Here is a 26,837-nt window from a genome sequence, read left to right on the forward strand (position 1 = left end):
CAGTAGTACAAAGGCCCAGGCATAGCAGCAAGACTTGACTCATGCTCAAGGAGCATTTCCCCATGGCCTATCTCTCCTTCCCACCATGAAGTACTAGATTTCTTAAGCCCAAAGAGTACCAGACTTCTGCCTGTGGTTCTAACAATGTCCCCAACCCCCTCATCAAGGGCTTACATTTCAGCATCTCATCTCTCAGCATCATCCTAATTCTAGGAATGGCTACGAAGCGGAAGGCCACTCCTGTCAGTGAGTCAAATGAACCGGCAACCATTCTTTTCCAAATAGAAATTGGAGAAGACTTGGCAAGGACTTGAGTTCCTATCCGCCCCTGCCCCTTCCCCTTCTCCAAGTCATCTACTTGTCCCTTCAGCAGGGCTACTTGGCAAGCGGGAATGTAGGCAGTTCGGCTCTTGCAACAAGAGGGCGGCGAATGACAAAACACAAAAGAAGTGGAAATAAAAAAGGTCACTCAAAAGTGCTTGTCCAAGACTGAGGACCCTGGGTGTCCACTACCTGGGAGCAGGATGCAAGTTGAAGGAAAACATAACAATCATTACAGAATGCAAAAGAAGGGGGGGTGGGGCACTTCCTGGTGTGCAGAGATGCCCCCTGGCCCCCAAGTGCTCGCTCCTTTCACACGTCTTCGTGCACAAGCAGAGGCTGGGTAGAAGAGGCGCTGCTTCCCACGGAATTGATCCGCACCGAATGGTCCACCACCGCCCTCTCGGGGTTGGGGGTGCTGCTCGACAGGTTGGAGTAGATCTGAGGAAAACAAATTCACAATCAATGCATCGGCACCCGCAAGGGACATGGTGACCCAGGGATAGTGTGTGGTAGTGGAAGCTCATGCAACTTGGCCCAGACTCTTCTGAGGAGAAGGTTTCAAAGGGCTTCAGTGCCCTAACCACAATCATTGGTCCAAGAACAGACAACTTTTGCTTGATCCCTCATTTTGCCCAGGATCTGAAGGCAGAGAAAGTGACGCCGTACCCCGTAAAGTGCTTTCCTTATGGCACGTATCTGGGAGCAAACCGTAGTTAACCCATTATTTCCCCCAGGAGGGCAGTGCCTCCCTGCCCCTGAAGGGTGGGTGTCCTAGGGCAAATCTAAGTGGAGAGTGTAACCTTTGACGATACAGTGAAGGGGTATTTTCTGTTTGTTTTTTGAAAGAAGGCAGGTTCCAAAAGGGGTGAGGATACTGATTTCCTTTTTCTTCTAAAAAGAAGAGGGTAAAAAGTCCCATTTAGTTTGGAAACCTCTGAAGGTTTATCAGTTTCTCTAAGCCAACTACAAATTGGATTAGTGTCCTTTGCTCAAGAATCAATGATCCTGTCAGTCTTCTGCCGAGAATCAAGCACTTAGTTAGGAAATGCTGCTTAATGTATACATTTGTGATTAAGTGAGATTTTTTTTAAGATGTAAAATCATATCTCCATTTTGATTGTAGCTATATTAAAAAATGGTGACAAGCCTTTGCATCTTGCTGACCTCAGCTTAATCCCCAGAACTACATATGGCCCCTGGAGCACCTCCAAGGGTCACTCCTAAGTAAGGCCTAGCCCCTGAGGCCCACAGAGTGTCACCTGACCCCTGTCAGCAGTATATGCACTTAGAAAAGAGCATTCCCAGCACACAATTCAAAAGAAAAGCAATTAAAGGCTAAAATCCAAGTCAGAGTAAGGATCACTAATTCCTTAAAGGCAGGAGTGAAAAGAATGAATTTGAATTTGGAATGTTCCGCTCTACTCGCCAAATCAGGGGATCTCTCCCCTTGAAACAACTCCTTTTTTCTCTAACTTGTGAGCTGACGCACCATCATTTCTGGCTATGCTCAGAGCTGGAGGCTAACATTACTTTGGATACAAGCCGCCTCTTCTATATAGGAGTTTATTCTCATGCACATCAGCCCACCCTCCAAAGACTAAGTGACCTGACATGGGAGAGATGACCCAGTGATCCCATGACCAGCATTTGGGGCTGGGGAGGAAATCAAGCAAATCCTTATGGAAAGGTCTAATTCCAGGCTTCTGAGTGCCACACCCTCATCCCACACCTGCTTTGGTTTAGGATGGAGAGGGTGAGGTGGGCCCTACCACTGCTCCACTTAGACCCAAAGCCTCGGAGAAGAGAGCCAGTTGCTGAGTCCTGACTCTCAATGCTGTAGATAGGACAGGGAGATGGCTAAACAGACTAGAAACATGTTCTGCATGCAGGAGTCCTGGATTCAATCCCTAGCACTGCACGTATCACATGATCCTTTAAGCATCAATGGCTTAGGGCCCCTTCCCCTCCACCATCACCCCAAACCAAGTCCAGAGCTTTAGAGAAAAGAGCTACCCCGAAGCAAGAGAAAGTGGGCTACACTCACATGGTTGGTGCTGTCTGAAATCTGCTTCTCAATGAGCTGAACGATCTGCTTGAAGGTGGGCCTCTTGAGGGGGTCGGCATCCCAGCAAGTCTTCATTATATCGTACCTACAAGAAGAGGCCCGGACATGGCCATGACTCAGAGCCTTGCTCCTCAATGGCCACCAGCTCAGGACTCCTCCCAGAACTCTGTGGCTGGACCTCTCTAATGATGCGTGCATATAATCAAACACTGGTTGTAGGAAATGCTGCCCAAAGAGTTTTGTTTTGGGTGAGACCATGAAAATAGACCATAAAAATAGGAGGCAGAAGTAATATCTGAACGGGGGACAAGAGAGTGGGTATTTGTCATAAAAAAAGGAACCAAATGACATTTCAGAAACCCTCAACATCTGGGTTTCTGTCTTTAAAAAAAAAAAAAGAAAAAGGGGAAACATCCTGGGAAGGAAAGTGATTCGGACCCTTACATTTCAGCAGGTGCATGCTCGGGGCTCAGCATTCGGAAACCTTCTTTGATCATCTTGTAGAACTTAGAATCCACAGGCATTCCTGGGTAGGGGCTGCTCCCTGAGACACAAAAAAAGTTTGGAAATCAACATTCATCCTCAGCGAGCAGGACACTGATTAACCTTAAGCTTCTGCTTTGAGTAGCATCAAGGTGCCTTTGGCAGGGATCATCTTACCTAAAGAGAACAGCTCCCACAGAAAAATCCCATAGGACCAGACATCACTTTCAAACGTGTACACACAGTTGAAAATGCTTTCGGGTGCCATCCACTTCACAGGCAGCCGAGCCTGCAATGGAAGCACACACAACAGATACAGCTCAAAAAATGAGAAAGCTCAAAGACAAAAAAACAAATAAAACACCAAATATTACACCACAGCACCAAATAGAAAATTATCTCCAGGGGCTGGAGCGATAGTAGAGCAGGTAAGGTGTTTGCCTTGCACGTGGCCGACCAGGTTCAATTCCCAGTGTCCCATATGGTCCCCCAAGCACTGTCAGGAGTAACCCCTGTGCATCGCCGGGTGTAACCCAAAAAACAAAAAACAAAAACAACAAAAAAACATATTTCCTATACCTGTTGCTCCTAGTAGAGAGGGGGTGAGAATTTGCCCACTATCTCACAAAGACCTTTTCCCTCTGACCCCAGAGACCCCTGACCTACATGGTTTTGCAAGTGTACTAAGCACCATCTTAAAGATAGGGACATGGGATCAGTCAGGATCAGTCATGGTTAAGGTGGTTAAGAGCAAGCACAGACATCACAGACAGATGTGAGTTCTGATCGTCAGTTGCACCACTGGCCTTGAGTAGCAGAGATTTGTCACAGAGTCTGTTTTCTCCTTCCCACTATATTAGACACACAGCTGCCCACAGTGAGAATCTACTGCCCAGCGCCTGTGTAATGAGGTGGAGACATGGGGACTTTATTTTGCTATCATATTTTGCTTTATGTGCTATGCGGCAACTTTAGGAAAAAAATAAAAAATGCAGCTCTGCCTTCCGACTTTTGTCTTCTTCCTCATTTCCCTGTCCATCCTGCCTTCTAGATGCGTTGGTTAGCTCTGCAGTGACAACCATAAAAAAAAGGGCTATCCACCCCAGGACTGAGTACCTCAGCTGCTTTCTCTGGACTAGCCTGGCCTGCTAACTCCCATTCTTCTCTCACATTAGTTTAGGTTTTCCTTCATAGGGATAGCAAATCAGCTGTCCCTTACTAATGTATTTGGAAAGATCATTCAAATGGCCATCAGTAATGCTTTGGCATCTTCTGGAAAACAAAAATACTTCCAAAGTCACTGAGTTGTTTCATGGGTTCAATGAGAGAATGTGGGGAAAAGAGCTTAGCACAAACTGCCTGACTTGCAAAGACCTGAAAAATTACCTAGCATAATAAGTACCCAAAAACGTCTCAGGGAGCTTCTGATGGTTCTGACTATTTCAAGGTGGTAAGTGGCAGATTTGGGGTTTAAATTCAACAGCTCCAAACTTCACATCCTGAACACTTTCCGCTCAAATCGAGGCAAACTTTCCATGACTATTCCTCTTAAGGACATTCTGAGTTCTTGCTTCTTAATCTACCATAAAAAAAGCAAAATCATTCCTTCTTTTAATCCAGTTAGGACTGAAAACTGGGAGGGCAATTTTTTTTCAGTGTTAAAAGTTATTTTAGTTGGGGGGCTCGGTGGGAGAAAAAAAAGCCTTCCAATATTCCTGCCTCGATTTTGCACTCAAGTTCCTATAGGAGCTCTTCCTCAGGCATCTTTCCTATCTTCAGATCAAGGTGCTGAGGAACCCGAGGGAAAGGGAGGAGAGGAGGAAATCACATTTTCTTGTTCACTAACTTCTAAATGAAGTTCAGCATTTCTTTAACCTTATGAATGACGGTCAGAAAGCAAGAGTGGTTGGAGCGATCACTTGATCTGGTCGCCAGCCAGAATCAGACAGCTAGTTTCATTTGATTAGCATTCAAATTTATCAACACTTTGAAATGATAGTGGCTTTTGGACAAAGACTTGGAACATATATAAATAGCGAGAATGTGAAGTTTTCTGGTGTGCGGTGAAGAAGTGTGTGCAAAAATATATCACCAATTTACATTTTAATATTTTGATACGTGTATTTCAATCTAACTGCTTTTCTTGGAAAAAAACCTATGTATTTTTATTTTATGCATTTGTAAAACGGTTCTGGCAAAGAAATCACAGGCTTCGCCAGACTGTAAGATACATATGATGAGGAACCCAGTGGGAACACGAGGAGGTATCAGATGACTATGATCTAAATCTGAGGGCAACTATGCTCTGAGAGTTGCCTACTTGTTTTGGTTTGGAGGGAGGGAGGGAGGGCACACTCAGCAGAGCCAGAGACCAGGCAATGCTGGGAATCAAATCTGAGTGTACTGTACGAAAAGTATTAAGGTAAAGGTAAAGGTAAAGGCCCTCCCGTTGATCATTGATTTGCTCGAGCGGGCCCAGTAACATCTCCATTGGAGACTTTGTTGTTACTGTGTCTGGCATATCGAATACGTCACGGGGAGCTTGCCAGGCTCTGCCGCGCGGGCGAGATACTCTCGGTAGCTTGCCGGGCTCTCCGAGAGGGGCGGAGAAATCAAACTTGGGTCAGTGCAAGGCAAACGCCCTCCCGCTATGCTATTGCTCCAGCTAATACGAAAAGTATTAGCTCGGTCCATATAGTACTCTCTCAGCCCCCACCCTCTCTTATTTTGAATGTGCCCACATACTCTCCATAAGTCTCGTGAAAGCATCACCTGTAACCAGTTATTTCAAATGACTTCAGCAGAAGTTTACCATCTGCAACCTTGGTGAGCCTAATGCATCCAGTCAATTCCAACGAAAGCCACCAACTAATGTTCAGTGATTCCGTAGCTACAACAGGACCACAACCATGATTATCTGTTTCAAATAGGACATCTCTAAAGGTCAGAATAATGCTTGCTAATCAGAGTACTAGCTGCAGCTAGTTCACCTGGCATGGTTCTACTCACTATTAACTCATGAGTCATCACACTGTAGCTTATTTAAGATAGGCGACAGTATTATTTCCAAGAGAAGGGAGATTCAAAAGTACTGGGAAGTCTTGTGAGAGATAACATAGGTACCAAGTGATGGAGCCAATCTGAACAAAGTTCATCTGGGTCTGGAAGCCAAGATGGTCCTTTGTTATTATTCAGAGCCCAGGATAAAGAATCACCTTTCATTTTTCCTTTAAACTTGGAATACTCTCCAAAAAGGAGGAGACTTGGTTTTATTAACACCCCTGGTGGTGAAATCTTAGCCTCGAGAGAGTTTTATTAAAACGTCATGTTTGGGGGCACTGGCGTGGTAGTATAGCAGGTGGAGTGCTTTCCTTGCATGCTGCCAAGCAGGGCTTGATCCCCAACACCACACACATGGTTGCCCAAGCCCCACCAGGAGTGAGCCCTGAGCACTAATGAGAGTGCTCTCCCTCCCCTGTCTCCGCCCCCAAGTGCACATTTTGATTGAGAGGAAAATCCATGAACAATTCTAAAAAACCAAGCTAAGTCAGTCTACCCCAAAGACCATAGTGATAAAAGAGAAAATATGACATTATCATGAGGGACACAAACAGTTACCTCCAGAAATACATCTGAACTGCAAAAACAGACCTGGGAAAATAGACAGATAAGAATATCTACACAGGACTATGTGGCTCCCCTCATCAATGGAATAGAGCTGGGAAAACATGGGCCTGTTTTCACCTCTATTAACCTCTGTCATCTCAGGGCAGGAAAAAACGCCACAGTGTGCTTTTAACTTTCCCTAACATTCAAAATACAAAAACACTGCATCCCAATGCCAAGGGTTTGTTCTAATGACATCATGAAAACTGGCAATGTAAATAAAGCATTCTGAAATAAAACTAAGTTCTATAAACCAGTTATTGCTCAGGAACCTATTTAATAAGCTTAATAATAAGCTTAATTATTTAATAAGCCCACTATTGATTATATGCTCCAATATTCTAAAGACCTAATTCTGCGCATTATCTGGGATTTTCATCTTTTTCACATAGCTTGTCACTCTTCAAAGAAAATCCCCCTGCAGTGACCTTCAGGTCCGCATTGTTTCACTTGAACAAAATCGAGTTCATTGCTATTCTAGGGCTATAATGAAAATTAAGGCTATTTCTGTTTCCTTCGTATGCCCCATAATTACACAATTAGAATTAGAAATTCTATTATCGGAATGTTAGTTGTAGTAATGTTCAGCATACCATGCAAATTCTGCTGAAGTACACTTAATTTGACTGTTCCAATGCATAGTATCACAAAGGTAGGATTTGCATTAGGAAAATCATAAAAAACAATCCCTGTAAAAACTGGAAACTAAAACCTTTCACTGGCTTGTCAAGCAGAGAAGGGATACTCACGTTTCCTTTGACCACATAATTAGAATCATTCTTGATGTCTCTAGCTAGACCAAAATCACAAATCTTCGTGATTCGACCGTGAGTAAGAAGGATATTTCTGGCTGCCAAGTCTCTGTGAATACACTATTAGAAAAATGGGGAAGAAAAGAAAACCATTTAAATTTATTTTAAATTTTTTAAAGAGTGAACACTGTGTTTAATACTAGGGTGCTCCTTATGTTATAAAAATCCAATACTTCTGCTTCACATTTAAACTATTCGGTGCACCAAAAATAAATATTTAAATTACGCCTTGAATGATGCTCAAATTCTGTGTTTCATATCGTTAGGACTGTAATTACTATAATCATTTTCCAAACCAACTTGAATAAACGCTTTCTTTCTTTGTAGGACTGCTTTCATTCATAGCAAAATACATTATAAATAGTCGTATCATATTTTTTAAACTCATTTCGCATGCTTGTCTTCGAATGTCCTTTTATAGTTTCTCAAATGTCTTTGCAACTTCCATTTGACATCTGCCAAGGACACAGTGAAGAGGCTCCTTTTTTAAAATTTTTTTTTCCCAGCCACGAGATCTCATATATTTTGTTAATTACTTGGAAATGTCACCAATGACACTTCAGGGTAGGAGCTCTAACCCACTTTGCAGGGAATTCCTCTCACTCTTGTAAAAAACCAAGTTCCTTGGTTAGGTTCCATCATTCCTTCCCCATCCCCATCCTTTCCCCAAATGCTTACTCTGTTCCCAAGTCTCTCACTTCATAAATCTTCCTACAATATTTGGGCTCTAACTTCAATCAAACTCAAGTATAAGCTTCCCGAACCACAGCAACTCCATGAGGTGCCCACCCCACTGTTTTAATGATAAAATAATGATCTCTTCTCTAAGAGCAGCTCCTAGATCCCCGAATCTAAATATTTTAAATGCACTCATTACGTATAAGGGGAAAAAAAGAAAAAATTCACAGAGCGCTCATTTTGACAGGCTTGCACTTTAAAGAAACTTATACAGAAGACCAGAATTTCAAGAGACAGCCGTGGGAACCTGAAGAAACAAAATTGCCTCTGCTTTTGGCTACCCCCACTTCAAAATGACATGCAGCATTCGAACTGCGGCTCTACAAGGCTCCATTCGGTGCCCGTTGTAAAGACCTCCCCTGAGGATCGCTCCCACTCACATTCTTTGAGGCAAGGAACGCCATGCCCTTTGCCACTTGGTAAGAAAAGCTTAGCAAGTCTTCCAGGTCCAGGGCCAGCTCATCGTCTTCCAAGACTGCAGGCCCCACCTCTCTCTCGATGTAGGAGCCTGGTGGGGGAGGAGGGGGATTTTCTTAGCAATTAAAAACGTCATGGTGAAAGAGGGCAACAAAGACCACACCTAGGACTGCTACGGAATAACCTGATGGGAATCTGGCAGACAATCTCCCAAAAGGTGATCCCTCTGTGTGACATCACAGAGATAATTGTTGCCGCGCATCTTGTGCTAACGATCATATTCGGGGGGAAAAGGATATCCCAAATCTTTTATTTTGTGTCTGAAAAATACATCCTTGATATATTTTGATGTGCCAAACTTATAAGGGATATTCCAATATTTTCCTATCTGTAGGAGGATGGTGGATTCAATAATACTTGCCCTTGCTTCAATGCTCATGAGTTTACTAAATAAGTAAACTTGGCATTTGCCTTGCATGCAGCCAGCTCGGCCGAGCTGGGTTCGATTAGTCCGCCCCTCTCGGAGAGCCCGGCAAGCTACTGAGAGTATCTCACCCGCATGGCGAAGCCTGACAAGCTGCCCGTGACGTATTTGATATGCCAAACGCAGTAACAATAAGTCTCACAATGGAGATGTTACTGGGCCCGCTCGAGCAAATCGATGAACAATGGAAGGACAGTGCTACAGTGCTACAGCGACAACCACAGATGTTATATATTTCACAGTGGCATGAGCAAACCCCATTACTCACACTTGTTTTTATTGCTTGATAGGTACCAACCTATTCGTGCAGATCTCCTTTTGTCAGTCTTAGTTGGGACAACATAAGAAACTCCGGGTTTCATGTCCATGTATTCATTAGTACTGTCATTGCTGGGGGAGAAACAGGCATTAGGTTATGACTGGGATAAAATGGGACATGGGGTCAGGGTGGCACATGCTGGGGGCAGCTGTCAAAACAATAGGCTGATTATATTTGAAGGAAGTTTGACAAAGTTCGCCTGAAGAGAACTGAGTTTCATACAGTTACAGTAGTTAATATTCAACATTAGAGTCCAATCCCCAGGAATTAGAGGTTCTTTCCATTTCTGTGTTCAATCATTGATGGGAGTCCGGTTAGAAAGTTACCATCTTTTGACACCAGGGATTTAGTGGGAATCAGAGAGCCAAAAACATTATCCCACATTACTTCAAACTCTCTAAATTAGCCCCAAGAGACAAGATGAAAGAGAAAAGAGACAAAAGAATAAGAGCTTCTGAGATGTGTCGGGGAGGAAGGCAGTGATCGTGAACATATAGCGACTGATGGGAGAAGGTTTGAAAAAAAAAATCAAGTTGGTTCAGATAAACACCAATAATTTGGATGATTTTCTGAACCATCTGGACCTCTTGAATCTGCAACATTTCAACATTTGGCTGGAAGAGTCTTCAAGATTTCTAGTACTTCCTGCTTCTGATTAGCATAGAAACACCATGACAACAACCTCCTTCCGAGCGCACTGGTGGTTCCAATCCCATCTGGGACCCCCAAAGCACAAAGAACACCTCCCAGGACTGAACATTTAGGCCACAATTTTCTGAAAAAAATATACATGTGGTCAAGTTTTTTTTCTCCCTAAGATATATATATATATATATATACATATATATATATATATATGGAGTGAAGTTTTCAGAAGCAAAGCAAAGTGACTCAGATATTCATATCCAGAGCTTATGTTCAGGGAAAGTTAACAAAAGGTGGTTTATAATGCTTTTTACTATAACTGAACACTCTGTCCTACTCAAGTTTATAGGATTTTTTTAAAAAAATTAAGAAGCCTCACTTGGGGATGAAAACTTGAGACAGAGGAACACAAAAGGGCTCTAAGAAGTGACCACCTATCAACAGTAGGTATGGAAAAAATCCTAGGGTGACCGGAAGATAGGTTTAAGAGACAAAGTCTGGACATCCCAAAATGTTGGGGACAAAGTGAGTGAAGAGGAGAGAAATCTACTACCCAGTCATAGAAGTGTGACTCATGAGGCACAGGGCACAACGAGTATGTGACTTGTCCCCAATTTTTAAGTGGTGGATTTTTACGTTCAGAAAGAACTGGCAAGGATGGCAGAGAGAACATTCTAATCTAATTGGAAATTAGACAAATGAATCTTCAAGGGACTTGAGGCTCTTCACGTGTTATATACAGAATGCTACCCACAACGGAAGAGAGAAAGCTAAGGTACAGGCTTTGTTGTTGTTTGGTTCTGGGCCCCACCTGACTATGTGGTGACAGGATTCAACAAAGGGTTGGGGGGCCGGAGCGATAGTACTGCAGGGAGAGCACTTGCCTTGCACGTGGCTGACCTGTGTTCAATCCCTGGCATCCCATATGGTACCCTGAGCACCACCAGGAGAAGTTCCTGAGTGCAGAGGCGTAACTCCTGAATACAACCGGGCGTGACTCAAAAAAACAAAAACCAAAACAAAACACAGGATCAGGCCTCAACAAAAGCTAGCCAAGTATCTCAATCTACAATGGCATCTTGCTGGCCCAGGACAAAATTTTTACAGATGTCTAGAGCAATTGTGCCTTTTTATGGGAGGAAGTGTATAAAAACAGGGCAAGATACAGAGAAATAATTTAGAGGAGGATGACAACAACTCTTTGCTACTCCCTATTAAAGGTTCCAAAGGAAGGTCTCTGCATTTTCTCTCTAAAGAGCATCTCAAAGAAGCATCTAGCACTGGCTCAACTGTGTAAATGCCACAGACATGGAAGAGAATCACAAAAAGAATAGAGAATGGGTCCAGCATTCATTCAGTGGAGAACTAACTAAAACTTAAGACAGGGGTGGGGGGAGAAATTAAAAAAAAAAAAAATGTCAACAAACACCTAAGGTTAACATTATCTGAATCTTTAAAAACACCATTTGAACTTGCTAAACTGTTAATCACATTCAAATGATTTAATAATTCTGATCCTACACCTCAAAGTACCTTAGTTCATTTTTTGAAAGAATCAGCCTTGATTGCAAACCCTTCTGACCCCATGAACTGCCTGTCAACAGCTGACTGTTTATGTAAATCAGTCTTACCAGGAAGGCTCCTTTGAATGCAGAAGGTTCTTATAAAGTGCGGCGTCTGCGTGATCTTCCTGCTTAGAGCAAATAAATGAATCGCGTTTTCTTCTCAGAAAATTCAAAAGATCACCATAGCAACAGTATTCTGTAATGACCAAGGTGGGACCTACAAGCATATAGGGAAAGGTGACACAGAGGTAAGCTGCAGAGAGGATCCTGCCTGCTCATTAAAATCCCCCGGTGATCATGGCCATTAGCATTCGGGTTCAAAGGAGATGCCTCCTTAGGCCCAAGGCCCACCTCTGAGGACTGGACCTAGGACTAATGCTTCACAGAGGCACATGGAGTTAAACAAGAATCTCTCCTTCCCCCTAAGTGATGCCTAAGTGCTTGGGGCCAGGCTTGACTGCTTGTTTCACAAGTAGGAATGAGCAGTTGCAAACGGTGTACTATTTAGCAAGCTTCCTACACGAATCCTTTGATTCATTTCTGTTTACAGCAGGCCTTCACACCCTCCCAGTAACGTTATTATGGAAATGACGAAGAATACAAACTGCGACATAATAGGAAAACCAATCACATGGAACAGCCAGCTGAGACAAGACTGGAGAGGGGGTGAAAAGCTGAACTAATAGGGCATCTCATCACCTGCGTTCAGAGTACACAGGTTGGGAAATTTTTAAAAGGGGTGTTCAGAACGTCTTAAGCTACAGCCCAGAAATTATTAGGCAACCGATGAACATGAGCAGAAATCTCTCGTGAACAATTAATTCATGACGTGGTGAAGCAGCGGTAGGAAATATTTTATGAAATTATATAAAGCAATGCAAAGCTTCCCTCCAGATCTCAAGGAACTGCTCATTTTAGGTCTCTTTGTTCCTCCTGAATGTTTCTCAACCTTTTTCCAACTGTGGCCCCTTGTGACCTTTTATCCTTCCCATAGCCCCCTGTCCTAATGATTAGCCTCCTAGTCCCATGCCATCACCTGCCTGCCCTTCTGACGGTCCTGCCCTCCCCCAATCAATGATGAGATTTTTCATCCGTGGCCCCTTTGTGAAGATACAGAGGGCCCAGGTTGAGAAAGGTTATTTTAGAACAAAATTCTTTCTGGAAACAGACCATAAGTCTTGTGTGAGAAGCCCAATGAACCCTTAGGAATTGTCATTTAGTTTGATTTTGTTTTGCTTTGCTTTGTAGCAACACCCAGAGGTGCTCAGCTCTGTGCTCAAGAATCACTCCTGGCGGTGTTCAAGGGACTGTGTGGGCTGCCAGGAGATTCAATCTAGGTTGGCCTCATGCAAGGTAAGTAAGTGCCCTTACCGTGAATCACTGCTCAGCCCCTGGACATTTAGTCTGCATAGCAATGTTTGCCTCGTCTTTTGTATATTTCAGGGCTGGTATAACTGGCTTAGGGGCTTATCTTAAATTGTGATATGAAATTAAACACCAACCCTATGATGACGGAATATAATCCAGCAAAACATGAAGTCTGCTAGATAAAGGAAAAATTCTGCGCAGACAATGAACTATTCTGGAAAGAAGTCAATGTGGTGGATGGTGACTTAATAAACCCAACAGTAATCAGAGGTATCCTAGGTTGTCCCACCCAGGCTGATTAAACCGAAATATGGACTTTTGAGAACAGTCACTTTTGGGGTGAGGCAGTAGAGGGGGCAGAATCTAGATTAACAGCAACCTGGATAAGTGGTCTTGCAAAAGAGACAGTCTCAAAAGAGAGAAGAAAGGTGACTGCCATAGAGACAGGCAGGGGTAGGGGGTGAGGAGTGGTGGGTGATGGGAGGGAAACTAGGGACACTGGTGCTGGGAAATGTACACTGGTGGAGGGATGGGTGTTGGAACACTGTATGACTGAACTCCAAACATGAACGGCTATGTAAAAAAAATAAATAAAAATTAATTAAAAAAGAAATTGTCATCAAGCATTATTAACATGAATAATGGCTCATCTGCTAGTTTGACAGATAACAGGAAGGAAGTAAAATCTGCTGTGGCTTTACCTCCGATGGTGCATGCGCCAAGGAGATTGACAATGTTCATGTGATTTCCCAGGTAGCTCAAGACTTTGAGTTCTGACATGAGGGCTTCTCGTTCAGTTAGGTGGGCACTTGCTGAAAAAAGAAAGAGAAAAGAAAGAAGGGGAAAACCTCAGAAACAGCTTGTTTTCATCAAGAATAATGAAAATTGCACATCCTGGCAAATGGATGTGGTGTGCAGGCAGAGGCCCACAGGGACTTACTTTTTTTTGTTTTGTTTTGTTTTTTCACTCTTTCGGTCATATTCAGCAATGCTCAGGAGTGACTCCTGGCTCTGCACTCAGGAATTACTCCTGGTGGTGCTCAAGGGACCATATGGGATGCTGGGAATCAAACCCAGGTTGACCGTGTGCAAGACCCTACCCGCTGTACTATCACTTCAGCCCCAGGAACTTACGTTTGAGCATCTTCACTGCGACAGTCATGGCTGCATCAGATTTAATCAGGCCATATGCAGTGGCCTCGACCACCTTCCCAAAGGCTCCGGCACCCAAGGTTTTCCCTGTAGAAAGGAAGAAGCAAAGGAAGTTACATGGCAGAGATGGTGTGGCAGGGTCCCTCACACAATGCCAAGACTCAACCAAGGAAGGACAGAACAGGTTAGGGAACTTTCCTGGGAATGTGCCAGGTGCCAACTCTATGAGAGGCAGTCAAGTTTCACAGCAAACAGTGTATGGGGAGAACCAGAGAGCAGAAGCATTAGGGTTCCCAAAGTCATTGTTATGCAAACACAAAAGGGTTATTTGGAAAGCCACAGTTTCATACTGACCAAAACTCAGCCTGTTTCTGGGAAACTCCCATTTGTGATCATAAGGAAGCTGCGTTGGGTCTATGTAAACATAATTGTTTCCATTGATCTCCTCCACAACCTTCCACTGGACTTCATACATCGGTTTCTAGGAGGAGAAAAGCAGAGGTAGATCGTCATTCATTCAATGCCCAGGGCTTCCGACAGGACAGTACTTGGGGTAGAAAACACTTAAATGGTTTAAATGGTCACCTGCAAATATTTGTAGGTAAGAATCATCACAATGATGCACATTATTCCGGCCGCAACCACAAAACCAATCAGCAGAGGCGTGAACAGGGTGTGGGGATGGATTTCTTCTAAAATGAAAGAGGAAGGTTAGAATCACTGCTCTAAGCCAAGGGGAACTAGACCATAACCACCCAACCCCAAACTCACCCACCTCCCCTCTTGCAAGCCCAGGCTAGAATTCAAAGCCATGTTAGTCTCTTGGTGATAATCTCTCACTCTTGCCATTCAAAAGCAAATCTCGGACAACAGCAAACTGAAACCAGGTGGCTCTCAGGAAGGAGCTGAGATTCCGATAGCTCAAGCCTTCACATAGGCTGTTTGTTAAGAAACTAACTGCTGCATAAACGCTGACCTTCGAAATCCCATCTTGGACAACATTTAAGAACTTTCTTTTGTGCATGGTTTATGTTTTCTTCTTTATGTTTTCCTGAGTGTCCTACATGTTCTACATTGAGCAGGAATTTCTGTCACAACCAAGAAAGTAATCTAAAGTGTTCTTCATTGCTCTGCCTGAAAAAAAAGCTACATCGAAGAACAATGTAATGTTCCCCCTCATTACTTAACACTGAAAACACACTGCTTTTTTGGCACTTCTCTCTAGCAAGCCAAGAAAATAGAAACTGAGCCCCTGAGACTGTAAGTGACCGTTTTTTTTCTCTTTTTCCCTTTTTTTTTCTGGTCTTCTAACTTCACAGCAATTCATCAATCTGTCTGAAGGATCATTGAATTCACGAGAACTAGTCATTCATGAATCAAATTTTTAAAGATGTTAAAGAATTAAGCACAATGTTACGACTTCCAAAAAAAAGCAATACTAATTTTCTGAAATTCAGCACACTAATTTAGTGTGCTAAATTACAAAAGGTTAACTAAAATTCTGAATTAATTAAAAAAAAAGAAGAAAACACACAACTGAAACTGCTTTTGTCTGGTTTCTATTTCTATAGAAAGTGCATCCCACTCTAACTTCTCTTCACCTTTCATGGGAAAAAAATGGACACATACATTCATCTCAGAGACACACGCACGCGTGCCTATGCCAACATACATAAGTGCACACACAATATAGATATAAAGAGCAAGACTAAAAGTACTGCATAAAATACATGGACTTGTATGAGAATGAAACTTAGTTTGATGACTGTAAAATGCAATGTAGGGTATTACCAGAAATGGCAAGGCCCGGGATGGGATGGACTTAAAAGTCATGACTGACATGGCAGGCAAGAGACTAAACATCCCCTTAAATTGGATTAAAAAGAAATATACCTTTGTTGTTACCTTTAAGTGCAAAGTTAAAAGAGGCAGCGCTCTCCCCCACATCGTTGTGAGCCCTACACTCTACTGTGCCATTGTGCTTGAAGGCGCTGAAGTCGATGGAACTCTGAACCACAAGCATTCCAAACGGTGACATGGATGAGTTTTGGATCTTCACGTCCACGAACCCCGTGGGAGCAGCGCATCTGTGTGGAAGAAAACAACCCAGATGTGCTCAAGGTCAACAAAGACTTGAGATGCTTTGTTTCTGGCCTCCTTGAAAACAAGTGAATTTGGAAATCTGCGATCAGACATTTCCCTTTACAACCGAGTGTGTCTGATGACGAAGAAGCACAATGTGAAAGAATGGTCCCACGTGGGAGTGGAAGAAGGTGGGTGGGAGTGAGATGTGGGTTTGAATCCAGACACAAGCGTGCCTCTTCTGTCAACTTCCGTCAGGCAAGTGAGATTCTCCAAAATGCATTTGGAAATGGGAGTGGCAACTCTTCCCTTCCAAGAGTCTCCGAGGGAACAGCAATTGAGTACAGTCAGATGGCTGGTACGTATTCTGGCACGAAGTACGCCTTTATAAATGAGCTAATCATGAAAGGATGTGTTTCAGAAGGAAAGCACTGAAGTCAATGAGGATATGAAGAAATGTAACCCCCCCCCAAAAAAAACCAAGAACAAGGACTACAGAGTTTCAGATCCAGGTGGTAGAACCCACTGATCTACAAGTGGCAAAATTCTGGGGAACCAGAATGTGATTTGGTTTCTGTACCAGGTTCCCTGTGACTGGTGGAATTCAGTCCTCTTCCTGTGCTCTAGCTCACATACCCTGGCAACAGCATAAAATAATAGATAAAACAGTAGACACAGTGCTTGTCTAGATGCAGGCCCAACCTGTGTTAGCTCACAAGTCCAGGGTGTTGGGGTGTCTTGTCCACTAGCACCCACAACATCCAGTGAGGGCTCAGATGCCCACTGGGCTCAACAGCTCTACAAATGCCTGTTCAATGAGGAGGAAGAGGCTGTAGTCATAGGGGGACCTCTGTGAGGAGATTTCCAGGTGACTGAAGCCCTCCTCATTGGTTCCTTCACCAAAGATGCCATTCCACTGAAACTAACTGCAAACTGCCATCCCAGGGAACCTCTTGCAACTTATAATGATAAAAGGGTCTCTCATTTGTGAAAAATAAAATTTTTTTATTATTACCCCACCTCTTTCATTATGATGTATATATACACCAGACTTCTAAAAAAACAAACAGAGAAGCACCAAATAAAGGGTGTTTGGAGGATCCTCCCAGGATGGTAGATGCATGTTGAAAGTAGACTATGGACCGAACATGATTGCCACTCAATGCCTCTTTTGCAGACCACAACACCCAAAAGGAGAGAGAAAACAAAAGGGAATGCCCTGCCACAGAGGCAGGGTGGGATGGGGGGAATGGGGGGGAGGGATACTGGGATCCATGGTGGTGGAAAATGGGCACTGGTGGAGGGATGGGTATTTGATCATTGTATAATAGAAACCCAAGCACAAAAATTTGTAAGTCTACAACTGTACCTCATGGTGTTTCACCAATTAAAATTAAAAAAAAAAAAAGACAAACAAACAAAAAAATAGGCAGCACTGATTCCATTTTCATACAGTCGGGTGATGTACAAGGAACAATGGGAGGTTTGTTTAAGTGTGAGTCAGAGGGCGAGGAGACCCCCAAAATGTGGGTTTCTCAGGAATTAGACCCCTCATCAACAAGCAAAGCTCCTTGAACAACACTGCTTTCCAACACCATATGGAGGCTGTAATTGCACCATCATTACTTTTTGGTAACTTGGCAATTAACTTCTGAAGTCATTTTTCCATGAAAACTCCAGCCACATTTCCCATCCCCATTACCTCCCGCGTATAGAGTGGGAACCTAATTACTCCATTCTGGAAAATTGCTTGACCTACCTGTGAGCTAGAAATTGCATGAGAAATCCAAAAAGATAATACCATCCCCCACAACCCGTCACAAATAGAAGTCCTTCATTGATCTCCCCTACCCCCACCCCAGTAAATCAAATTAATGTCTACCCAGAAAAGAGTTCAATTATGGCATTAAAAAGCCACACAGATAGAGGGGTGTGTGTGTGGGGGGGGGGGGGGTGGAGGGAGTAATCAAAACCCAGCCTTTCAGAAGGAAGCAATGTGAAAACACAACAGAAATGAAATAAACTGGACTCCTCCCCATACACATCATCAGTTATGCCCCCAAATAACTGCCTCACCTCTGCTCAGATAGGGGACAAAAGTACCAATCGATGGTGGGCTCTGGGAAGCCTTCTGCCTCGCACAGGAACACGCTGTTCAGCTGCTCGTGCTTCCGGATGCTTGGTTTGGCTGCAGGGGGAAAGAAGGAGCCCGTGTCAGCCTGTGGAGAAACCTCACTGAGAGTTAACACCTTCCGCCCATCACCACCATCCTCTGTCTCCAGTCCTTAGAACTTTCGGGAAGCTTGAGAGGCTCACCTGCAAGAACACATTCATAAAGGAGATGGGGCCTTCATGAAGGTAAGGCACTTACTTGCCTTGTACACGGCCGACCTGGGTTTGATCCTCAGCAACCCATATGGTCTCCTGAGCACCACCAGCAGTGATGCCTGAGCACAGAGTTAGGAGTAATCCCTGAACATTGCCAGGTGTGCTTCCCCCCTACCCCCCCCCAAAAAAAGATGTTCATTCATAAAGGACAATGTGAACCCACAGGTGGAAGAGACAGGAAGTTTTCGCAGCCCAGCAGCATGAATGGTCCACCCTGAGGTGGGGCTCTCTGAAGCAAAGGTCACAGGACCACCCAGTGGGGTTTCTATCTCCAGGGAGGCCATCAGAAAGATTGCTGACTGACAACTCTTCCGAACTCCAAGGGCCCGGCCTGCGCCACAGGTGGAAATTCTGTGCAAAGAGTTTCTGCAGTGAATTATTGAGTTACAGCATCTGCTGGAGAAATGTCAAGTCATTGCATGTACTGAAATGGACAAAACTAGAAAGTGAGATGAGGAGAAAAGTCTCCCTTGGGATTTTTTGAGGAAGGTACAAGGGGTGACACTGATAAAGACCTTAAAACATCTTATCTGCGTAAGGCTCAAAGGCAACACAGACTTTTAACAACCAGTTTTTATTTCCAATGATATACGTGGAGAGAAAATTATAAGAGGAAACCACCCCGAGAGCTTTATTCATACATATCTCTGAACCTGAGCACAATCACTGAAGAAGTAAATTGTATCCGCAGGAATGCTCTAATTTGACATTTCTGTGTAACTACAAAAATCAGCTGATATTCAATCAAGAGTGCCCCGAAGCACTGCAACTTCCTGAGATCATTTCTAAAGCAAAAGCGAAATGAACTTGTGCTCAGTTTTTCTATCTTGGGAGAAGAGACTTGGAGGATCCTGACCCTGTGAGGGTGAAGAAGCTGAACTGGCAGCCTCTGCTGGAGGGGTGGGAGTTGGGGGGAGAGGGGGGAAATAGAGGTGTACGGGTTCGCACTGTATTTCTGGCTGGAGCCCGAGTACCGAACTCAGGAGGTGGTGTGTGTGGGGTTCAGGCCCGCACCTTGGTGCCCACACCCACTGGTTCTCTGCCCTTGATTCTGTCCCCTGGGGAAACGTGGGGATAACAGGACGCTGTGATAGAATGAAGGGAGTGGAAACACACAAAGGACTAAGATGAGGGGCTGTCACTGTCCTCCCCTTGTTCTTCAATTTGCTCGAGCGGGTCCAGTAACATTGTGAGACTTGTTACTGTGTTTGGCATATCGAATACATCATGGGTAGCTTGCCAGGTTTTGCTGTGCGGGCGAGATACTCTCGGTAGCTTGCCGGGCTCTCGGAGAGGAGCGGAGGAATCGAACTCGGGTCCACCATGTTGGTTGCGTGCAAGGCAAACACCCTACCGCTGTGCTATCACTCCAGCCCAAGATGAGGGGCAGCAGAGATAAAAGAGTAGATAGAGCACTTGCCCAGATGCATATATCAAACCCAGGTTCAATCCAAACACCACAGATGGTCCTCCTGAGCATCACCAGGCTAGAAATTCCTGAGCATAAGGCCACGAGTAAGCCCTAAGAGCACTGGGGTGTGACCCTCAAACCAAAAAACAAAAGAACAAAGTCAATGATTATTAGAGCCAGAGGAATGGTTCAAAAGGTTCTACCACATGATTTAGCATGGGGGAGTCCTGGTTTTGATCCACCCAACTGCCTGGTTCCCCCAAGGACTTCTGGGAGTGACCCCAAAGCACTGAGGTAGCAACAGTCTCTGATCACCATTGTGGGTGTGGTTCAAACATCCTCCCTCCAAATAAGAAAAAAGTCTCAGTGATCAATAAATGTATTATCCCTCTGGAAAGAAGGACGGCAGACGCTTGGGAGCTTTGTGGAAAGCCAGGTATGAGCCGGTCGTGATGGGGCGACTGAAACCTCATGGGAAGGGGGGCATTCTTTCATGCCCTACCGAGGTTACGAGCTGCCCCCCACAAGCGGCTCTCCGGCCCGGCCATGGCCCCAGAGCACAGAAACCAATCTCATAACTATCTGAATCTCAGCAGAAATACTTCTAGGCTTAATAAGTAAAATACCAGAAATCCAAAATCATTTGATTCTTGTGACCAGCTGTAGAAAACAAATTATTTCACAATGCCTTTTCAGCATGTCTGATTTGGGGGTGTAAACTCTAAATAATAATGGTGCATCTTTTGTCGAAACAATGAATCGAGTCAAAGTAGATAGAGTGTTAACTAGAATTCATCTGCCTCACATGCATTGGGAGGGGTGGAGGGGGGTTTATTGGGGTTCTTCGTGGTGAAAAATAAGTATTGGTACAGGGAAATGTGTTTGGTATTTGCATGACCGAGACTTAAACCTGAAAACTTTGTAACTTTTCCCACAGTGATTCAATAAATAAATAAATTTAAAAAATAAAAATAAATGTATTATTAATTATAGCTGTCTTCTATCCAAATCCCTAGCCTGCTTACTTAACATTCGCTAACCGACTGTGTTCACTGTGTTTGCTACTCTAAATATTCTCTCAACTGACCTAAACATTTGCTTCTTCAAAACCGTTTGATATGGTCTATGTGGTGGCTCATCCACCGTGCGGAGAATCTGACACGCTCGTGTTGCAGCTGATAGAAAAATTGTCAGGACGAGGAGAGAGACAGCCAGCTTCTGAAACTTGGGAAGGTGTGTTTCCTTGAAGGAAGGTTCAGGCGGACAAAAGAAATCTTTAAAGAATCCCCCTCTCCAGCCCCTTGGCCGCTTGCAGGCAAAGGGGCTTGGCAGGGATCAGAGGGTCCATACGTGTGACACACTCACCTGTCACTCAACCTGGCCCTGAGGACGGGCTAGCCATTTGGCCAAGACATACACAAGAATGACACTCCGGAGCGATCTCAAGGTAGGGGCATCCTTGAGAACTGAGATCCAATGCCAGTTTTCACAAATAGAGCAAGAAGACGAGCCATCGTCTCGCGAAGGCACCCATCTGGCACATTTCATTTAATTACCATGGGCAACTATGGGACGGGGCTGGAAAGTAGGACATAACAGAGAAAAAAACCAGTAGAACTCGAGGAGAATGTGATTTGCTCGAGACGGCAGGCGCCATAAGGCAGGTCTCTCTGGACTTTGTTCAAGTGTCATTTCTTTTCCCAAGCCGTCCCCAACTCTCGAGGCCAAGGTCTCATCCTCCCTGTCCCGGCAGCACTTCAGAACTCCTAACATGCTTACACAACATCCTGGGGCCGGCTCCTCCATCACACCCAAGGGCAGGCCTACACCCTACTAAATGGAACGGGTCACTCTGATTCCAAAGGAATTCACCTGGAGCCAGCAGGAAGCCCGATGGGGGCTCTCTGGTATCAGGAACCATCAGAGAGACCCACACGGACCAATGACCGCAGGTGACACCCAGGCAGCAAAGCAAAGCTGACTGGATGGCGCGGAGACAGATGCCTGCACCCTCACAAGGCTTTGGTCTCGGTTTCTTCCGGAGCCTGCACAGTGGAACTTGGTCTGTAGGGAGGGAGTGGTTTAGGCTACTCTCAGTTCTGTGCTCTGAGGTCACTCCCACAGTGCCAAAGGAACTGCAGTCCTGGGGGTGCCACCTGGGTCTCCTGTGTGGAAAGCCTGTGCTCTCTCTCCAACCCTCCCCCATGAAGGAGTTTTGAGGGTCACACTGGTGGTACTTCGGGCTTACTCTTGGCTCTGCGCTTAGGGATCACAACTGAGATGGCCTGGGAGATCATATCTCTGGGGTGCCAGAGATCCAACCCAGGCTGGCCGTGTGCAAGACAAGCACCTCACTCGCTGTACTATCACTCGGGCCCCCCACGATGGATTTTTAATGGAATTAAATACTAAGTCTAATGGAAAGAAAGGCAAAAAATGGGGGGAAAAAAGGCAGAAAAAAAAACTCCTGAACATATGAACAATGGTTCTCTCTCAAGGAGTAGTTTCTACTTTACAGTTTCTATTTTATTCTGACTTATTTTCTCTTTTACTTTTGCAACAAACATGTAGCTAATAATGAACCTATAAAACACTTTTTAATTAAAAAAGTGGAAATAGCTCAAAATGGCAGAATCCATTCTCTTTAGTCATTTTGCATCGGCTGCAAGTGCTGTGAGGTCCAAGCCTCGCAGCCTGACACCTGGTCGCAGTTAGACAACAGCCCGGGCTGCCAAGTGGCGCGGCCGACTGGCCTACTTGCTTCCGAGTGCTGCTTCATTGTGCAGATTTTCCAGATTCCTCTCCCAAGCAGAGGGCAACTGAGGCTGGCGGAGTGGATTCTGTCTGGCTGGACCTCAGATGGGCCAACCAGGTTCACAGGGTCTGGACCTCCAATGTCAAGGTGCATCCCACGCACTGCAGGTTCCTGGCCTCACACCCAAAGGCTTAGTAGACTGAAGCTAAGGCCAGCAAAAGGCTTGGTTGTGTGTGATGGCTGTTGCTCTTATTGTGGGATGCTGGGGGCGGGGGACAAGCAATCCAAGGGTCACTCTACACAGGACTCAGCAAACATCTGGACTACTCCCAGCAGTGCTGGGGAATCAAACCCGGGGCCTTGCACATGCCAGGCATGTGCTCTACCACCTAAGCCCCAGCCCAGTGATGTATGGGAGGGGGTGAAGGAGGGAGCCACAAACTCCGGTGCTCAGGAGTCACTCCTGATTGTGTTCAAGTGTTTCTCCTGGTGGTGCTCTGAGGACCATAGACAGTGTTGTGGATCACACCAAGGTTGGCTGCATGCAAGACAAGTGCCCTAATCCCCCTGTACTAACCCATCTCTCCCTCCCCAGCAAAGTGCTGGAAAGTACTTTCAGGCATCCTGATTGGGGCCAAGTCTAGAGTAAGGCAAGAAAAATAGCACGAGTGTGGAATTTTGAGGGGCCCCACCCTCTAAATCTTGCAAATTCAGACTGGCAGCACAAAGGGAGGGGGGGGCGAGTTCCATAAATTTTGCACCCTAAGCACTTCTCTGGCTTAATCCCAGGCCTGTCCCTAACACTGACAAGGAAGGATCACCTTTGGAAAAGGCTAAAGCTACCTGAGGACAGTTTGGGCAACCACGTGGCACCCTGCAATGAAAAGATTTAATGCATCAAGAATGAGCCAGGTATAAATCCAATTCCTAAAAATGAAAATCTGGGCTCATCTGCATTTTTCCAAGTGCCTCAACACATGGAATAAGGCATTAAATATACGTTTTGCTTTCAAAGATATCTAATTCTCTGCCATTCTTCCGCCTAAATCTGAGCTGTGGTTTCTCAGCTACTCGGCCAGCAGCAGCAGCAGACCAAGTGACTCGTCCCCTAATTCCACCCCAGTTGGTAGGTTTAGACAAGCCAAAGAGGTGATGTTATGTTTTCCAAGAGGGATAAAGAGCCTTTTCTGATGAAGTCATGAAATTTACATACAAGTGGTACTACATGGAAAGCATCATGCTAAGCGAAATGAGTCAGAAAGAGAGGGATAGACATAGAAACATTGCATTCATCTGGGGAACATAAAGTAACAAAATAGGAGACTAACACCCAAGAACAGCTGAGATAGGTACCAGGAGGTTTACTCCATGGTTTGGAGGCCAGTCACACATGCTAGGGGAAAAGGCAGCTCAGATAGAGAAGGGAGCACCAAACAAAGGGTATTAGGAGGATCCTCCCAGGATGGGAGAAGCATGCTGAAAGTAGATTATAGACCAAACATGATTGCCACTCAATGCCTCTTTTGCAAATCACAGCACCCAAAAGGAGAGAGAGAACAAAAGGGAATGTCCTGCCACAGAGGCAAGGGGGGATGAGAGGGGAGGGATACTGGGACCCGTGATGGTGGGAAATGGGCACTGGTGGAGGGATGGGTATTTGATCATTGTATAACTGAAACCCAAGCACAAAAATTTGTAAGTCTACAACTGTACCTCTTGGTTTGTCACTAATAAAAATTAAAAAAAAATAATAAATAAAGAGCCTTTTCTCCATTCAAAGCAGTGTGGGTCTAAATCATCCTGAGTTCGACCAACACCACTGATCAGCTTGAAGACAGGTTTCGGAGCACTTTGGTGCTACTGAGAATTCATTACTTATGCAATGAAAAAATCCTAACCACTTGCTCACTGATTTACCCGCAGAAATGTGATCGTGAGAAACATTCCTCCTTAGGACTCCTCTTTAGGACTTCTCCTGGACCATATAGAAAGCAAGAACGAAATGAATGTCTAAGAACACTTGTGGAAAACAACAAGATGGGGTGCAGACAGAAGGGGGTGCGAAGAGGTGGGGGGACACGCAAGGACTCCTTCTAAGGAAAGGAGGCATTTCCCTGACACACCATCCTATCCACCTCCACAAACGCATGACTTCCCACACTCCTTTGTCAATGGGGAACAACAACAGACCCGGCGCTCCACCTAGGAAAAGTCTGAATTCAGAGAGAGCCCCAAAAGTCTGAATTCAGAGGGAGCGTGGTGACTCGGGCTCTGCTGTTGTCTCGTGGCAGCAATGTGCCAGCATCCTGGCTGGTGTGGGCCACAGCCACCATCTCCTGCTGCAAAGCCACAGGAACAGGGGCAGGGATGAAACTCACAAGGTAAAGCACCAGCCTCTGTCCCCGGCACTGCCTGCCCCAGCCCCATGATACACAGGCTCCCACAGAAACCACAGTGACTACTTTGTTTTTCCTTTTTGGTTTTGGGGCCACATTGGTGATGCTTAGGGATTACTCCTGCTCTGCACTCAGGAATCGGGGATCACTCCTGGTGGGACCGGGGAAATCCTATGACAAGCCCAAAGCTCGAACCTGGGTCGGCTGCATGCAGAGCAAGTGCCTTACCCACTGTGCTATCTCTAGTTCCACACTACTATGACATGTTTAAGAAGCTTTAATGCCTGGAAAATAAAAGCATGCAGGCCACTTAAATAAGAATTATTAAAAGTTGAAGAGGAAATAACATTTTAAAAAGCTTCACATCGGGGCTGGAGTGATAGTTTACAGCAGGTAGGGCATTTGCCTTGCACACAGCCAACCCAGGTGCAATCCCCAGCATCCCATATGGTCCCCTGAGCACCGCCAGGAGTAATTCCTGAGTGCAGAGCCAAAGGTAACCCCTGAGCATCGCTGGGTGTGACCCAAAAAGCAAAAAAGAAAAGGAAAAGGAAAGGGGCTAATTTAATGTAAAAAAGAGGTGGCTCCAATGAAAGGAAATTTCCACAGAGTAGAGAAGTCCTGGTGACATGAAGGGAAACTAGTTCTGCTGATTTTTAGCAGAGTCCCCCAGCCTCTGGGTTCTAGGGCAATACTACCTGAAGTCTACACAGTGGCTTCCCACACCGGGCTTCCCTGCTCTGCCAAACCTGCACAAACAGCCAGAGCAGATCAACAGGGCAGCAACGTGAGCATGGCCATCTCAGGGGAGCGAGGGGCTTGGTGGCCCACCTCGTTCCTAGGAAACAGGTTCAGCATTTAAGTAGCACTCCCCGCCAATTAGCAGAGTGATTTATCTTTTCAGCAGAAGGAAGCACCTCCCAAATGGTATTCAGAAGGTCTAGGGACCCCATTGGTGATTCCTGGCCACAAGGACCAGTGGTCCCATGCAAGAACCCGGGATGCAGTTCTGGGGCCTCTAAGGCTGCACCTAGCGATGCTCACGGGGACTTACGGTGCCAGGAATTGGAGCCGGGGGGTGAGTCACGCACATGCTAGGCTTGTGGCCTACCTGCTGTCCTCCCTCCCAGTCCCCAGAGTGATTCCTCTTGAGAGGCTGAAAGGATATCCACACTTTGGGGGAACAGAGGATTGATGCACCTCAGTTCAGAGTCATGTTTCCTAAATTTCATAGAGGCAAGATAAATAAATAAAATTCTACCATGAAAGCCGATTGTGGGAACATATGCTGCCCGAACCCCTGTGGTCGAGTACATGTGGTGCCCGCATCTCCCCTCTGGTGATGTGTACTTTCATGCTTTCGTGACTAATGCTGGGATGTGTCAAGGGGTTCTCTCTGCCCTTGGAGAAGCCCGCATTCTCTCTTGAGTACGTTACTCACTCCCTCCCAAAAAACACACTTAAAAAACCTTTCAAAAAAATCTATTTTACTTCAACAAAAGAAAGCCGATTGTAGAGCCGGGGCTCTGCAGAAGTAGTCTGCCTCCCATATGTGAGGCCCTGGGTTTGATCCCTGACACGCTTGCCTACAGACATGGCCAAGTCGATTGCCACAACATCCTTTTTTCCTTGCAGAAATTTGTATTTGGAGAAACATACTTTTGAATGATTTCCTATGTAGAAAAGTACCTCCAATTAAAAATAAATCCCTTTGATTGAATAAAGTAAGAAGAGGGCGGAGCGGGGTCGAACAATGTCTAACAACTC

General features: G+C 45.1%; 1 protein-coding gene across 4 annotated transcripts in view; it reads right to left on the reverse strand.

The window, feature by feature from the left end:
• Positions 1-334: 334 nt before the first annotated feature.
• KIT (KIT proto-oncogene, receptor tyrosine kinase) overlaps positions 335-26,837 on the reverse strand; it is a 99,284-nt gene continuing 72,781 nt past the window's right edge. For 2 of the 4 annotated variants that reach the window (XM_056111238.1, XM_056111237.1), the window contains exons 8-21: positions 18,197-18,308; positions 15,932-16,125; positions 14,624-14,730; positions 14,393-14,519; positions 14,021-14,125; positions 13,588-13,698; positions 11,585-11,735; positions 9,288-9,379; positions 8,469-8,596; positions 7,288-7,410; positions 3,050-3,161; positions 2,834-2,933; positions 2,369-2,474; positions 335-762 (exon numbers count right to left, since the gene is read on the reverse strand). In XM_056111238.1, the coding sequence (XP_055967213.1) occupies positions 634-762; positions 2,369-2,474; positions 2,834-2,933; positions 3,050-3,161; positions 7,288-7,410; positions 8,469-8,596; positions 9,288-9,379; positions 11,585-11,735; positions 13,588-13,698; positions 14,021-14,125; positions 14,393-14,519; positions 14,624-14,730; positions 15,932-16,125; positions 18,197-18,308 (1,697 nt within the window). In that variant the 3' untranslated portion in view covers positions 335-633. The remainder of the gene's footprint in view (positions 763-2,368; positions 2,475-2,833; positions 2,934-3,049; positions 3,162-7,287; positions 7,411-8,468; positions 8,597-9,287; positions 9,380-11,584; positions 11,736-13,587; positions 13,699-14,020; positions 14,126-14,392; positions 14,520-14,623; positions 14,731-15,931; positions 16,126-18,196; positions 18,309-26,837) is intronic. The other 2 variants (XM_056111240.1, XM_056111239.1) reach the window with 2 other exon arrangements.

Source organism: Sorex fumeus, unplaced genomic scaffold, assembly GCF_029834395.1.
Source record: "Sorex fumeus unplaced genomic scaffold, SorFum_2.1 ptg000013l, whole genome shotgun sequence".
Lineage (NCBI taxonomy): Eukaryota > Metazoa > Chordata > Mammalia > Eulipotyphla > Soricidae > Sorex > Sorex fumeus.